The sequence below is a fragment of the Hydra viridissima genome, unplaced genomic scaffold, assembly GCF_058129835.1.
Source record: "Hydra viridissima isolate aposymbiotic clone 2 unplaced genomic scaffold, HvirCarnegie_v1 scaffold_13, whole genome shotgun sequence".
Lineage (NCBI taxonomy): Eukaryota > Metazoa > Cnidaria > Hydrozoa > Anthoathecata > Hydridae > Hydra > Hydra viridissima.
This window is the reverse complement of record NW_028324312.1, coordinates 3,742,773-3,755,782: the sequence shown is the minus strand read 5'-3', so window position 1 is coordinate 3,755,782 and position 13,010 is coordinate 3,742,773. Positions and strand designations below refer to the sequence as shown.

The following is a 13,010-nucleotide window of genomic DNA, read 5'->3' as shown; positions in this document are numbered from 1 at the left end:
TTTCAAAGAATAAAAAAAATACACACATTAACAATTAAAATGTTATTAGAATGTCTTTATGAAAAAAAAAAACAAAAAAAAAAACATCTCTTCATAACTTAAAACATTAATTTGAATATTTTAAGAATCTGAGCCCTGAGCATTTAAAAAGAAAATTTTAAGAAATAACAAACTAATCAATATTTTTAAAAAGAAAAATACATGTTTTTGTTTAAAAAAAAACATTTTGAAAAACAAAAACATAAAAAATTCATAAGGTAACTTCAGTCAACAGATTTATTATTTAAGAAGTTTGTTCAATTTTAATTAATCATAAAAAAAAATTTGCATACCTCACCAGATTTAGGTCGCTGCAAACATTGAATGTATCCAAGATGAATACATGCAAGCTTTAGAAATCGATTTAAGACAATTTGATCATCTAGTTTGAAAAAAATTTAAATGATGATGTCAAGATGATGGATACAACACATGATGATGGATACATCACATGATGATGCTACATACAACCAGTATAGAAAAAAAAAAATTTAAGTTTTTATTCCATACACATTTTTGATGGTGAAGAATTTTTATGTTGAAGAAAATTGCTTGCCAATGCAAACAAATTTATCAGTACTCCAGAAACTAACTCTCTATCAAAAATGTTATCTGACACTCCTTCCATAATATCAGCAACAATTTCAGAGTGTTTATTGCAATCTGTTATTTTCCTAAAGTAAAGTAGCATCAAAAATATGGGGTTTGTTAAGAACTTAAAGATTTGACATTAAAATTTAATAAATTATTACAGAAAATCTTAAAACATGAACTTAATAACTTATACAAAACAAAAAAAACATTTAAGATAAATAATGATACTCTACGCACTCTCTCCATTTCTTAAAAAGAACAACAAGAAGTGCTGATAATTCTTCTAAAATTTTTACACTTTTTGCAGATGAGTTCCATGCATCGAAGCAAAACAAAAGTTCAGAGAATATTTCTTCCACAACACTGCTCTCATTTAAACCGCATACCTCAGCCTGGGGGAAAAAAACATAAACCATTCTTTAGAAAGTAATATTTATATTTCAAATATAAAAAATTACTCATAATGACACAAAAAAATGTAAAAAAAGAAAAAATTCTTAGTACACTATAAATACTTTAAAATGCTGTTTTTACTTGAATTTCTGTAAGAACAGACAAATACATTTTTTACTTGAGCTTCTGTAAGAACAGACAAAATACATTTTTTACTTGAGTTTCTGTAAGAACAGACAAATACATTTTCCAAGCTTTAGCTAAGCTCAACTTGCATCCAATATCATCATTTTCAGAAGGAAACAACATCTAAAAGAAAAGAGAAGTTGATAAAAACTTTTTCTTCTTCATAATTTTTACTTGCAATTCTGTTTTTACAATTTTTTAAACTACCTTTGTTATCTGTAGATAAGTTTTCCCATCAGCCATCTTTTTCAACTGAACTTTTAACTCCTCATCAAACAGCTCACTATTTCATAACATACTATAGTCATTTTAATTAAATAAATAAAATTTATAGAACAAAATAAAAATCAAACAAAATATTACCCTTTAACATAATATGTTTCCAAAGTAAGTATATTCAGTGCATGAAGTGTTGTTTCAAGCAATTGCTTTGTTATCTATTTTTATAAATTGAGTAATATGAAAACAAAAAGTTTAGAAGAAATTTAAGCAAAAAAAGTTCAAACATCACATTATGTAATAAATTTCTGACTTACTTGTGTGTGATGTGAATTTAAATGACAAGTAATATGGACCCAAAAATCTTTGCTAAAAAATTTTTTTAACAATAAAATTGTTCTAGTAAAAACACAATTCCAAATTCACATTCATACAAAGAATTTTTTTATTAGATGACATTTGTAACATACCTTTTTTTGATAAGAGTCATGGCTTTATCATATCTATTGAACCATAGAGATGACAGGAAATTCATAGATGAAGATGTAAGAACATCTAAATGGTTTACATCTGACAGGATATTTAAAATGGGCAAAATACAGCTAAACTGACCAAACTCCTTCCCTGAGATTAAATGCAAAAAAGCTTCTACTAAACCAGGTTGTTTTTCAACACACACAGTCAAGAATTCTATAATAGCAACTTTAAGACGGATAGCTTCAATACGACCAGATAAACGATAAACAAAAGCATTCCGCAAACCATCTAAAGACTCTCCAAGGTTTGCCGTCATCAGCAATGGAAATTTTTCTGCAAGTGCATGTAGTACAAGAACAGCTAATATAGGGAGTTTTGGATCTTCCTGGTGATAAATGTATTTTGCAATTACAGTGAACATAGACACTTTACTCATCGTTTCAATGAAGTCAACATCTGATATTTTCAACACAAATTGATTGCTTAATACTTCTTCAAGTGATGATGCATTTTCTTCCTGAACAAAAAAACTAATTTATAAATATACATTTAAAATACAGTTATTAATTTTGCAGATTTTGAAATAAGAAATGCTTCCAGTCATTAAAATCAAATTTTTAAAACTGATCAAACAAATTGACACAACTGTGAAAATGTTAGAAAACAAATAAATAATTTTATAATAATTCATATCCAACGAAAGCATCTTAATGTTGAAATTTGTTTTAAACATGTGATTGAAAACAAGTGGAAAATTGTAAGCTTATGAAAAATACTTTCAATCTGAGCAACTTATCAAGAACAGACAAGGATAACTTCACCATCTGTACAATATTCATACTTTGGCTAAAATTATTAAACAAAAAGAAAAACCATTATTTAATATTAAAATTATTTATTTTAAAATTTATCTTTTTATAGTAGTTTGAAGTTCTAAATAAACTAAAATTGGAATAAAAAATAAGTTATAAATTCAAAAAAAATTTTTTTAAAAAAAAGTAACCTTAAAAAAGTAACATTTTCCACCTCAGCACAACCAATGCTAACAATAAGAAGAAGAGCACTGCCAGCCTGTTGATGCAACAGCTCATGAAGAACTAACGCTTTTAAAGTTCCTTTTGAACTTCTAAAGTAAAGAACTTATCATAGTACTTTTGCACTTTTTGGTTTTTGGTGTATAAAATCATATATAATTTTGCACTTTTTCGTTTTTGGTGGATAAAATCATATATCATTTTTCACTTTTAGGTTTTTGGTATATAAACTTGTAAACTAATTTATAATACGCAAATAAACACATTGGTTTACCATACTTTTAATGAAGTGCATCTAATTTATGTAAAGAAAACTTCTAAAGTAGTAAAACTAACATATATTTAAGAAGCATACTTTTCATTAATCACTCCATCTTGAAATGTGGGAGAAAGGATGGTATGGAAAATGCTCAAACATTTGAGACCTAACAAGAGAAAGCATTTTACAAATTGCTTACAAAACATTGCACAACTTTACAAACATATATTTAGGTTTATATACCTCATAAACTAGGCAAAATAATTTCACAGAAAGATTCTCAAAACACTGTGAAAAATTTAAGTCAAAAAAATGTACTATGCTACTCAGGTGATTTAAAACATGTCTGGCTTTTATCAATGTTTGGTTGCACTACTAAACATTTCTTTTGAGTACAACTTTTTTGGCAAACAATTCACTAACATTATTATCTTTTCTGAAAAAGGAGAATATCTTTAAAAATAAACAAAATGATCTCTAAGCACAGCTTTTTCAGTGATGTTCAGTGATAGTAAACTTTGATAATTGTTATTATCCACTTGTACAACTTGTGATTTGTGGTACAATTAGAAAATCCAACATTTTTCATAAACTTCTGGCATTGCCTCTAACATGACTAAAAGGAGCGAACATTGTTAACGACACTTTGAGCAATAAAGTCAATGAGCGTATTTATGGGTTTTTTTTGTCGGGTGAAGCCATGTGATCAAATTTACATTTTTACTTGACAACACCAGGTTGTGATCAAATAACAAATATTGAAAAGCTAATAAAGAGGTAATAACTTTGGGAAATGAGCCTCTTCTGCCGTTAGTAAAAAAAATTATGTAATGATTAGTAAACAAAAATATCAATAACGAGCAAACAACCTTATATAGCCAATCTTTTAGGATTGCTTGTTGACCTGTGTTTAAGAGACTTAAACTGGCCTATGGAACTTTAGATTTTTAAATATTCTGTAGCTGTTTCAAGCAAAACAAAAATCATTTTCTAGTTTGAAAGTTTTACATGAAAATATGTTAAACCAGTTGTCTTATTGATATGTTTATCTTTTTGTTTTTGGCTTTTACTTGAACATGAATTTAATGTTTTACTAAATCTTTTCTAATTTTTATGATTCATCTTCTGAGTAATATACTTGGTATATGTTGCAGGTACATACATGCATACATACATAGATACATACATAGATACATACATAGATACATACATAGATACATACATAGATACATACATAGATACATACATAGATACATACATAGATACATACATAGATACATACATACATACATACATACATACATACATACATACATACATACATACATACATACATACATACATACATACATACATACATACATACATCTAAGTTGAGTGATTTTATATATGTTGTATGATTTATTATATGTTGTTTATTTTTCAATTAATACTATAAGTTTTGTGAAATTTTCATTTTTCAGCAAATATGATAATAAAAAACAAGACAAGTTCTGAAAGTTCAAGGAAAAGTTGCAAAATCCAAATGTTTTTCATTAATTATTTGTCTTTAGTCAACCTTGAAGTTTTAATTGGTGGTGGGTCTAAATAAAACTTTTATAAATATAAGAGAGAAATTTTTTAAATTTCTTCCTTTAATTCCATTTAATTTTTTTTTTTTTTTTCATTATATGATAACTAGATTATATAGTGTATAAAGTACAAGGTGCTGGATTAATACTGACAATTCTTAAATCCTTGTTTCTCATAGGACAATGAAAAATAAATATCAAGCACTCTTCATAATGCAATATATGGGAATGAGATCATATTAAGCAGATTGTTTCATTGCAAAAGTAAAAATGATAATATTAAATACTAATTAATCTTTTTTTTTACTAATAATTGATCACTTTAAATAATTGTGTTAAATCTCACAATAAGATTTTGCTAAATTTCATTCTTTCATCCAGCTTCTCCATTATTAATTTTTAGAAAATACTTCGCAAAACTTTTGGAAGTTGACAAAGGCTGATGTTTACAAAGTTATGTAAAGCTTATGTTAGATCAGACTGATGGCCAGTAAACCTAATTTTAATGCAATTTAAAAGACAATTTTTAACTGTATTTTGTTTCAGAAAGAAAATATTTTACTACCTTATGTTTATCTATATATTTTTATTTCCTAAGCTCAAGTAAGTTACTATCTCCTGATTTGTTAGAGTCAAAGTTTAAGATGTAGCCTATGCTTGGGGTAATGAAAAGTGAAAAAATAAAAATATCAGGATAAACATACTCCAGGGTCGACCTTTAGCCTTTCTGTATTATAGGGGAGTGACAAATACCCCTTAAAAAGTCAATACTTTTAAGGAGTATTTTACTACGTTTTTCCTATTTCCTATTTAACATACACTTTAATTTAGATAAATATAAACATTTACATTTAACAAAAATAGAGTACTATTTTCATTAAATATAAATGTTTATATCTACCTGTATATTTTTATCTATTATTGGCTGTTTTTATAAAAACAATTTCGGCCCTTGAAAATGGTATACTTAACATCAAATTCTTAATGCGATCAATCCCGCGAGGTGAAAACGTCATTTTTAAACAAAAAAAAACACAAAAAAAACCCGAAATTTTCTCAAATCACCTTAAATCACCCGAGTATGGTTCCTTTCAACATATGTTATGACACTGATGTTTTTAGAGATTTTATTTATGTAAATATCTTTTTTAATTTTAACTGTTTAGTAATCACATCTTCTGACAACTATTTTATTAACCAGTAGATTGTCATGTTTGTTATTCCTTCAGTTGACTTCTATAACACAGTGATGAGCAAACATTCATTCATTTATTTTTTTTACTGTTTTGTGCATGAGTTTTTACTTTCTCTAATTGTGAACATTGCTGTAGATAACATTAAAAAAAAAAAAAAAAAATAGCATAATCAATAAAAAAAATAGCATAATTTATAAAGAACATAATAAACAGATAAATTGCATTTTCTTTTTGCTTGTTTTGATTGCAGTTTTGAAAGCTGCTGAACATTCATGCTTAGATTGAATACAGCAATATAGTATACCACCCACCCTGGTGCATTTTACCTTACATCATTGAAAAAACACTACATAGTGAATGTACAAATGTGTACATTCAAAGATCAGACTAGCTGCAAAAAGAGCAGAAAGCTGCATGTTTGCTGGTCTCCCTCAACTAAGAATTCATCACTCAACTTTGGTTTTGGAAACTTTGAAGATGTTGTATTGACACTCTTACACAACTTTTACGATACAGTTAAAAACTGGCTCTTCAGAAAAATAACCATCAACATCAATCAAAGATATTGTTCAGTGAGCTGACTAATAATAATAATACATGATTAATAACTTGACTAATAGTATTTGACTAATATTAATGTTACTATAATATTTTGTTTTCTTTAATGTTTTTTAGCTAATTACAGGGAGAATATTAAAAAATGGAGGAGTATTATTTTGTTAATATTAATTTTTATATTTGATGAACAAAATATGTAATATGCAGTACTCAATTTGTTTTATAAAACACAAATATAATTCAACTTGTGCTATATGTATTTTTTACTTAAATTATGCTTTTTTTTATATGATTTTTTAAACCATGGCAAAAGACATAACAGATTTCAATACAAACAGGCATTGAAGAAACTAGATGGAATTTAGAATAACTCTTTTTGGAAACAATCTATATTTTAAATCCACATTGTGATTGTGTGAAAAAAATTTTTTTTTTTTTAAGACACCTTATTACATATTCAAGCATTTTTTTGTAGCACCATTAAAAAAATTCAGACATTTGATACTTTTATCAACTTAAGTTAATGGTTTTGTTAAATATTAGTTAATTCTAATAAATAATTATTTTAAAATTATTAACCCTTCTCTAATAAATTATGAAATTTCATGATTTCTCTCTATAACTTATACATAAACATGGTTGTTTTTTTTGTTGTGTAGATGAATTTTAATTGATTCGAATAATTTGAATAATTACCAAATGCATAACAATTTTTTTTTAAACTTATTTTCACAACTGTTTACCAAATAACATGTTTTCATGAATAAAACTAAAGATAAAAGGATTTTACAAAATTTAATCAATGAACAGCCAAAAGCAGTTCTTCAATTAAAGCTTCAACCTTTAATTAGACATGCAGGTTTGACATATAACTCTGACATTTCAGCCAACCGCTTGGTGATGGCAGTCTTGACATCCACATTTAGAAATCAAGGGGGTTTAAATCAGGAAAAGAGGTTGGCTAGATGTGATCAAGGTGTCAGACAGCCAGGTTTTCTTTACCATTCAGTCTCTATCATAATAAACAGTGCATTCTTGAAAAAAGAGAACATCTTTAAAGGTTAGGGCAGGTAGCAGCAATCAAAGGGAGGACACTAGCCTTGAAAACCTTTCAGTTCTGGCCAATGACCTAGCACCAATATTCTTTTTGACAAGCCTTCAACTGTTGCTTCAAACACTTTGAGGTTGTTTGCAATCCTTCTCATTAATCTTATGGATTTCTTGTCAATACAGCTTTTGTTAGCAAGCCTGGATGTGATAACTATCTCTTCACATTTTTTCTTCTCTTTGATTGTCAGAAAAAGAATTATATCAGACAATAGAGTTAATTTTTACTAATTCTTGTTAAGTTTTTGATTGTATATGAAGTGAAAAAAAAATTTTAAACAATTTTTTTTTTTTCAAAAAAACCTATTTCAAAAGGTTTTTTGAAAAAAAAAAAATCTTAAAAATTTGTTTTCAAAAATAAGAAACAAGCTCAAGTTTTATGAACAAATCGCAAAAAAGAATAAAAATATTTAAGACAAGTTTGGTCGGTTTATTAGCTCTGCAATGTAAAACAATGGGTTAAAAATACAAAAACAAATCAAAGTTTTAGTAAAAAGAAACGTTTACCAATTATACTTTTGGTTTCAGCATCTATGTACCACCATTTAGCAAACTTTGAGAATATTTCACTCAAGATAAATGATACATTAATCATTATATCATTATAAATTTGAACAACACCTGCATTCTTCATTGCACTTGAAATAAACATTTGCACAAAATTCAAATACTCAATTGTCAGTTCAAACATTCCGTTAACTTGTTCCACAGCAGTCAGAATATTTCCAAACCTTCCTTCAACATCATTTGAAATCTTTTCTTGATGCAAAAATTTGGCAGAAACAAGTTCTTTAAACATCTTAAGGCAAAAAAAAATTAATCACAACTAAAGAAAATAAAAATAATTTACCATTAATTTAAAATTAAATTATAATTTTCTTCCGATAAAACAATTTAATTCTTAAAATCTCTTTCATTACTTAAAAAGTACTGATGCAGAATTTTATCAAAGTTTTATCTTACAAACAAAAGTTTAGAATAAAAAGCTCAAAGCTTAACAAAATTTGGAAAAAGTTTTGCTCATTCACTGTATTTAAATATTTGTAACATTTTTCCTGTTTTAATTCTCATTTTATTTTGAAGTCAAAACAATGGAGAGATTGCAGTAAAGCCTGTAGGTAGCCATTCACTACAATTTCTCAATAGAGCTTAAGACCTGATCAAGAATCGTATATAAATACATCCTACAAAATTCACCAAAACACACCAAAAACTGATTTAAAATTGCTTTCATTACAAATTAAATGTAACACACTCATTTGGAAGCTCATGTTAAATTTCTTATAAACAGGTTTTTATAAAAATCAAAGACAAACCTCAACTGGATGATGTAGACCAACATTATAAATGCACTTTATGCAACTAGCAAGTATGTCAGGAGGAGGTTCTTCAAAATGACAAAGTCTAAAAAAAAATATTAGAATAATGGGTACCAATATATTTATGAGTTGTTAATTTTTATTGACTTCTTTGGTTCATACTTTAAGTTAAAAGTTTCAAGCTTTGTATATTAAGATTGTAAAACAGGTTATTGATAGAAATAATCAGTAAAAGATATTTTGTATCTTATGACATCAAATATGTTAAAACACATACACCCATGCAAGCACACATACATGCATATACACACATCAAACATTTCAAAAGTCAAAGGTTTTTTAATTTTTTTATTTCTTTCAATTAAAAAAAAAAAAATCATCAAAAAGATTTTGGCAGAAACTAAATATTGCTGTAGTACTTTAACATAGACAGTTTTTAAAAAACCTCTTAAAAACCATTTGCAAATATTCAAAACGTGATGGTCAACATATTTAATAGTTGAGAAAAAAAAACTTGATGGTCAACATATTTAATAGTTGAGAAAAAAATCTGATTTGTCATCAAAACTTCCCTGTGTATAAAAATACGGGAACTCCTTTAGAAAAAAATGACTAAAAAAATAGTGAAAATTAGAACTTTATGTATTTTTTTAAATGAAAAATTAATTTTTGTAAATACCCCTGATTGTTTTGCTTTTTATTTTTTTTTTAATATATAATTTCAATTTTAAATTTTATAATTTCAAATAATCAATTTTGACTTAGTAATCATTAATAAATTTTCCTAAATATATTTGTAAAATTGATTTTTTGATTCTTTGCTGAACTTTTTTTTTTTAAAGTGCAGTGAGATCAAGGAAATAATTTTTTTTTAAAAAAAAATAAAAAAAAAAAAAAAAAAAAGTGTTAAAGAAGAAAATGAGTGTATAAACCTTTTTGTCAGCTTTAAAACACCCACAATAAGTGGCTCAAATTCCTCTATTTTTTCAGGATTATACTTCAGTAATCTCTCAATAAGTTGCACAATACTCTTAACAACCTGCAATCCATCTTCACCAGCATCACTTGTATAAAAATGTATGTTGATTGCAACCTCATTAAATAAAAAGAAAAGATATGTCCAGCCTGAGTATTTGTATGTCCAATGAATCATTCTGGCATCTGAAAATAAATAATGAAACAAACAGATATAAATAAGCCGTACTACAAAAACTACTATCATAGCCTCTAACATTAACAGCAACTAATTAACAACTACTAAATAAAAACAACTACTTAACATTTTAAAAATGTTATGAAAATTTTGGTTTTCATATTTTTATAACTGAGATTTTTGTACGCACAATACAAACTCTTAGTTTTTGAAATGTTTTTAATCATTTTTTGATGATCTTAATTATTCAATTTGTTTGTTCTGTTAAATACTAAAAGTTCATCTTTACTTAAGGTATTCTCTTTCAAAGAAAAAAAAGTTTATTGGATGCTATTATTGTTACTATCCAACTCTATTGAATTATTGGATGCTATTAGTTACTAGCCAGCTCTATTGAATTATTATTGTTCAGTTTATTGGATAAAATTTTTAGGGGAAAAATCCTCTATCAGGCAGGATATGTTTGTAAATAAAAAAAAATTAACCTTGCTTTTGTTGGCTGATTTTTCCATTTACACCAGCAGGTAAGACAAATTTTTCTACATTGTCACAAAATATGATACGGTCACACACTCGTGTCCAAACTTTTCCAACACATGTGACTTCAGACTCCATGTTTTTACCAAATAACTCAGCAAACACAGATTGATTCTCAAAGACATCATAAACCTTAAAAGAACTAAATTTACAAAACAAAATCATAAATTTTAAAAGAGCTACATTTACAAAACAAAATGATAAACCTTAAGATAACTACCTTTACAAAACAAAATAATAAATTATAAACAAACTTTTAAAAAACAAGTCTGTCAAGAAATAACATGATTTTCAAAAAATATGGCTCAAAAATGGAATATTTTTTGGGTGGTTAAATCAGTCTTTTTGTCGTATTTTCATACTTTACATTTAATTGCATTAATTCAGATTCTTAAATGTGTATTTACACTACATAATAAAAGTTTTATTTTTTATAAATATATCTGTTTGAAAGTTTCAACTTTTGAATGTAGTGAGCACAACTTTCTTTAATATTTTTTTGATAAACAACTTTATTGAGCTAATTAGTAAAAATGTTTTTCTGTTAGGGAAAACTCTACTTGGCAAGTATTTGAAATATAACCATGACAGTATGAGCAAAATATTTCAAATACTTTTTCAGTTCTCTTATCCAGAGCATTTAAACGTAACTCTTCTCATTTTTTTGGCCAGCTTAAATTTTTTAACCATTCATTGAAGAATTTACTAAAATTTACATTTTAAGTCGTTGTTTTAAAGTAAACAATTAAAGGTTAAAACAAGTTAAGTTTTTAAAAACTAATTTTATAATTGGTGCTGATACAAAAGCAACACTGGATCAAAAAAGAGGAGCTTTGTTTTTTTAGAGTATCTATCTAGAGGTGCTAAAGTATCTTTGTAGAAAACATTCTCAAGAATGACATTTACATTTTTTCTTTTAAAATCAATTGTGATTCAAAAATGGTTGCCTAACACATGCAATAGTTTAGAAAAATGAAAAGATGAAACAGATGGTTTAAAAAACTATGGCAAAGATATAGTTAAAATAAGAATTTCATGTAAAATGTGTTTTTGAAGTGAAAATTTAATTCTTGCAAAAGAATTTTTTTTAAGATGAACCAACCTTTAAGATAAATTTACATAATGCTTAAAGAGTCTAAACTATATTTGAACAGTTTTTTAAAATAATTTGCTTTTTTTTTGGCCATTATGACATTTCTATTTTTATTGTCATCTAAGATACTTCAAATTTAAGATATTTTGTCATATCTTAAATTTGAATTGTCTTAAATGGTCATGAAAAAAGTTGTCAATATCAATCTTAAGACTCAAGTTTAAGATATGCTCAAGTTTAAGATATTTTCAAACATAAGATATACACAAATTTACCAGATCAGCAGTTGCTCTATCTGTACATAAACTTGAAAGAAAATTAATAAAGGGGGACACCATAAATGGAAATTGCATTTTGTAAGTATTGAAGAGTATATATATGCCATGTTTAATTTCCTCCAAAAAGAACAGTGATGATAGTGCTGGTTCACTTAATAATTTACACACTATAGGAGTCAAAAGCTAGAAAAAATAGTAAAATAGTTACATAAAATATCAATATGTAATAAAAAGTTATAGACCAACAACAACAACAACATATGTAAAGAAAACTCCCATTTTTAACTTCCTAATGCTATGAAAATACTTTAAAATGTAGAAACAACTTGCTTGACTATCTGGTAAAGAATCTTCTTGGTAGATCTTCAGAAGCAAGTTAACTAAAACATATATCATTGACTTTACATAACCAGACAGAGGATCATCAATTTTATCAAACATTGGATACTTTAAAATTTCCCAAATATAAGACAACAAATTGCATCGCATGGCTGCATCACCAAAATGTCTTGTTAACTGAAAATTAACAAATTTTTAGTTAGAGACACAAAAATACGTGCTGTTTATTTGTGTGAAACCTTTACGACAATAATTTTGTCAATTAGCTTTTAATGATGTCGATGAACTTTTAATGTGATCGATAATTTTGCGATATTTGTCATTTGAAAATGCTTCAAATTAACTATTGCCATACCTTTTGTTCATCTTTAGACAAACATATATGACGAAAAATTGTCCAGCCAATCAGAACAGGTCCTTGATGCTGAACATCATCCCATGAAATCAGAAGCTCATCAACCATCTAAATGATAAAACTCAATAATATTAAGAGTGAACAGAATCCCAACATTTTCTAGACTTTAGGAAAAAAAGTTGCACTTTTAATTAACAAATAGTATAATTTTACTTTCCAGTCTCCGTTAGTCAACATGTGATGAAATCTGAAAACAAAAATTGAAAAGTTTTTTTAATCAACATATTTCTTTTAATAATTTTT

At 26.5% G+C, this 13,010-nt stretch overlaps 1 protein-coding gene across 4 annotated transcripts in view; it reads right to left on the bottom strand.

Annotated features, from left to right (window-relative positions):
• Positions 1-13,010, bottom strand: part of LOC145194930 (nucleoporin NUP188-like) — a 32,394-nt gene that overhangs the window by 4,051 nt on the left and 15,333 nt on the right. For 2 of the 4 annotated variants that reach the window (XR_016446139.1, XM_090070107.1), the window contains exons 14-32: positions 12,921-12,954; positions 12,708-12,815; positions 12,344-12,529; positions 12,011-12,196; positions 10,591-10,774; positions 9,885-10,113; positions 8,950-9,037; positions 8,141-8,432; positions 3,298-3,367; positions 2,912-3,034; positions 2,685-2,754; positions 1,902-2,425; positions 1,749-1,800; positions 1,576-1,649; positions 1,420-1,495; positions 1,234-1,335; positions 871-1,025; positions 550-713; positions 333-421 (exon numbers count right to left, since the gene is read on the bottom strand). Coding sequence is in view for 2 of the 4 variants with exons in the window: in XM_090070107.1 (XP_089926233.1) it covers positions 333-421; positions 550-713; positions 871-1,025; positions 1,234-1,335; positions 1,420-1,495; positions 1,576-1,649; positions 1,749-1,800; positions 1,902-2,425; positions 2,685-2,754; positions 2,912-3,034; positions 3,298-3,367; positions 8,141-8,432; positions 8,950-9,037; positions 9,885-10,113; positions 10,591-10,774; positions 12,011-12,196; positions 12,344-12,529; positions 12,708-12,815; positions 12,921-12,954 (2,806 nt within the window). In the remaining 2 variants the exon portion in view is untranslated. The remainder of the gene's footprint in view (positions 1-332; positions 422-549; positions 714-870; positions 1,026-1,233; positions 1,336-1,419; positions 1,496-1,575; positions 1,650-1,748; positions 1,801-1,901; positions 2,426-2,684; positions 2,755-2,911; positions 3,035-3,297; positions 3,368-8,140; positions 8,433-8,949; positions 9,038-9,884; positions 10,114-10,590; positions 10,775-12,010; positions 12,197-12,343; positions 12,530-12,707; positions 12,816-12,920; positions 12,955-13,010) is intronic. The other 2 variants (XR_016446140.1, XM_090070108.1) reach the window with 1 other exon arrangement.